The sequence below is a fragment of the Frankliniella occidentalis genome, unplaced genomic scaffold (assembly GCF_000697945.3).
Source record: "Frankliniella occidentalis isolate FOCC.00 unplaced genomic scaffold, Focc_3.1 Scaffold449, whole genome shotgun sequence".
NCBI classification, from domain to species: Eukaryota; Metazoa; Arthropoda; class Insecta; order Thysanoptera; family Thripidae; genus Frankliniella; species Frankliniella occidentalis.
The window spans coordinates 34870-36960 of NW_026267568.1; the positions used below are offsets into that span (position 1 = coordinate 34870).

At 52.7% G+C, this 2091-nt stretch overlaps 2 protein-coding genes across 2 annotated transcripts in view; both read left to right on the plus strand.

The window, feature by feature from the left end:
- LOC127751358 (roquin-2-like) overlaps positions 1–1139 on the plus strand; it is a 10556-nt gene extending 9417 nt beyond the window's left edge. Inside the window, exon 4 of the mRNA XM_052274819.1 lies at positions 1040–1139. Within this exon, the coding sequence (XP_052130779.1) occupies positions 1040–1139 (100 nt within the window). The remainder of the gene's footprint in view (positions 1–1039) is intronic.
- LOC113214450 (TBC1 domain family member 1) overlaps positions 675–2091 on the plus strand; it is a 41561-nt gene continuing 40144 nt past the window's right edge. The window contains exons 1-2 of the mRNA XM_052274820.1: positions 675–1416; positions 1498–1728. Coding sequence (XP_052130780.1) covers positions 1306–1416; positions 1498–1728 — 342 coding nt within the window. The 5' untranslated portion in view covers positions 675–1305. The remainder of the gene's footprint in view (positions 1417–1497; positions 1729–2091) is intronic.

The window sequence follows — 2091 nt, forward strand, 5'->3', positions numbered from 1 at the left end:
CCCCCCCTTCTCTCGGATTGAATGGGACCAACATAGAACTGTCGATGATCCAAATTTCAAGCAATCGTTCCAACGATCTGTGACCTAAATCTGAGCAGACTTCAAAAATGCGAGTTTTGGAAGCAATTTTCCAGTAAACCACGGTAAGGTGTCGACAAAGAGAATAATATATATTCTATTTTAAGTTTAAATGTTGCCTACTCTCCAAACATTTTCAAAGTTCCCGCTGTTTGCAGCCTCTTTGTTTGCTCGGTGCTGCAACCTGTCGGGAATCCAGCAAAGCCGCCAAAGCCACAAGTGGGTGGCGGCACTGTCCCGCGAAAAGTTTCTTCGTTTCAAATACGCACACTGTCAAAGCGATGAATCGGCCCAGGAACGAGTTACCAAGTGGCTGCTTGAGGCCAGTTGATCAATGAAACCTCGCATCTTTTCCCAAATGCCGAAAAAGTAGCGTGAAGCGCCCGCCCGCCTGACGATCAAGTTGAGCGCGAAGCCACCTTAACCCTTCAGAACGCACTCACCTGTTGGTATGGAAGGCAGTGCCGGCCCGGCCACTGTTTACGTTGACTGTGATTGTTTACTGTTTACAATCGTTGCGTCTGCTGTCGGTCAGGCCCCTCGGCGCCCCGCGACAGGATAGGACCGCGGTCGGGCCCTCCGCGCCCCCCGCGCACCGTGCCCCGTGCCCACCGCGACCCGCGGGCCGCCTCCCCCACCTCTCCAGCGCTGCAGCCGGGCCGGGCTGGGCACCCAACCAACCACCTCTACCCGCCAGCGCCAGTCACCGTCGCGAAGGCCTCTCACCTGGATGTCTCGAGTCGCAGTCGTTGTGCCCGTGCCGTGCCCGTGCCCGCGTGCGGACGCCCTGCGGACGCCCTGCGGACGCCTCCCCCGGCCCGGACAAGGCTCCCCTGGGCCGCTCCGCGCTCCTCCAGCTCCAGCTGCAGCTCGAGCAGTGCAGTGCCAGTGCCTTGATGAGGATCAGCTGATTGACTTGCTTGGTTGGGAGGAACACTTGTTACCCTCACACTCTCCCCAGTGATGGTGGTCGTGGTTCTGCATCAGTGTCAATGGACTCTTCGCTTGGGACTGTTGCGCCTCTCTGGCAGTTGCGAGCATTGATGAGTCTTGTCAAGTGAGCAGCGTGAAATCTCTATGAACTGTTGTCGTGTGGACTCGTGCTCCTGTCAAGATGTAAACAACAGAAGAGGAGCTGTAGTGATAGTGGTAACTCGAGGAACCACCATTGTTGTCGTGGTTGAGGAGTGCAAGTGACAGTTTACGTTCAAACTGAAAGCAGCCAAAATGGGGATTCCAGTTGATTATCTTGGCTTTGCAGCCATGGATCGACGGCTCTCCTCTCCTATGATGCCATGGATTTTAGCTGAAATACGATTAAGAGGGATGCGTGAGAAGGTAAGAATTATTATAATGGACCAGACAGAGATTATAAATTCAAAAGATGGCATCCAGCATTTTTAATGTCACTTGTTTTAGATGTCCCTGACTATATCGGATGGTTTCATCAAAGGCTACAGCATGGGTGAAAACGACCCAATGCATCTATCCATGGCAAACAGCGAGCCAATGTTCAAGCATTCCCTGAATGAAATCAAGAAATACTCTCAAATGTTTGGCAGCCACTGCACCTTCCTGTACTTCATGAGAGATCCGATGGAACCCAATCTGCTGTTTTGCTACCTCTACGAGACTGAGGAACCTCAAGATGTGAGTAGCCGTTTGCCATATTATGCATAACAATTAGTCAGTTAAAATCTTGTTTTAGCACCAACGATTTTATAAATAACTCACAGCGCATGACTACCTGGCCGTGGCCTGGTGGCCTCGCGAGTACGTGCTAATTCCAATGGGATGGCGTTAAGTCCAATCGCCCGACGCGGTACGACCGGGGGGAGGATATGTTTTGCGTCATTGCTTTGGAGGCAGATCGAGTCGAGGACCCGCCTCTGTGGACCTGCCGCCGGCGTGGCCATGAGACGGGAGCTCTAGCCTTCAACCAGCCAAGCATCGTCGCCTTGGTGAAAAAAAAAAAAAATCTACGCTGTGCAGGGAGAATGGTGGAAAAGGAAG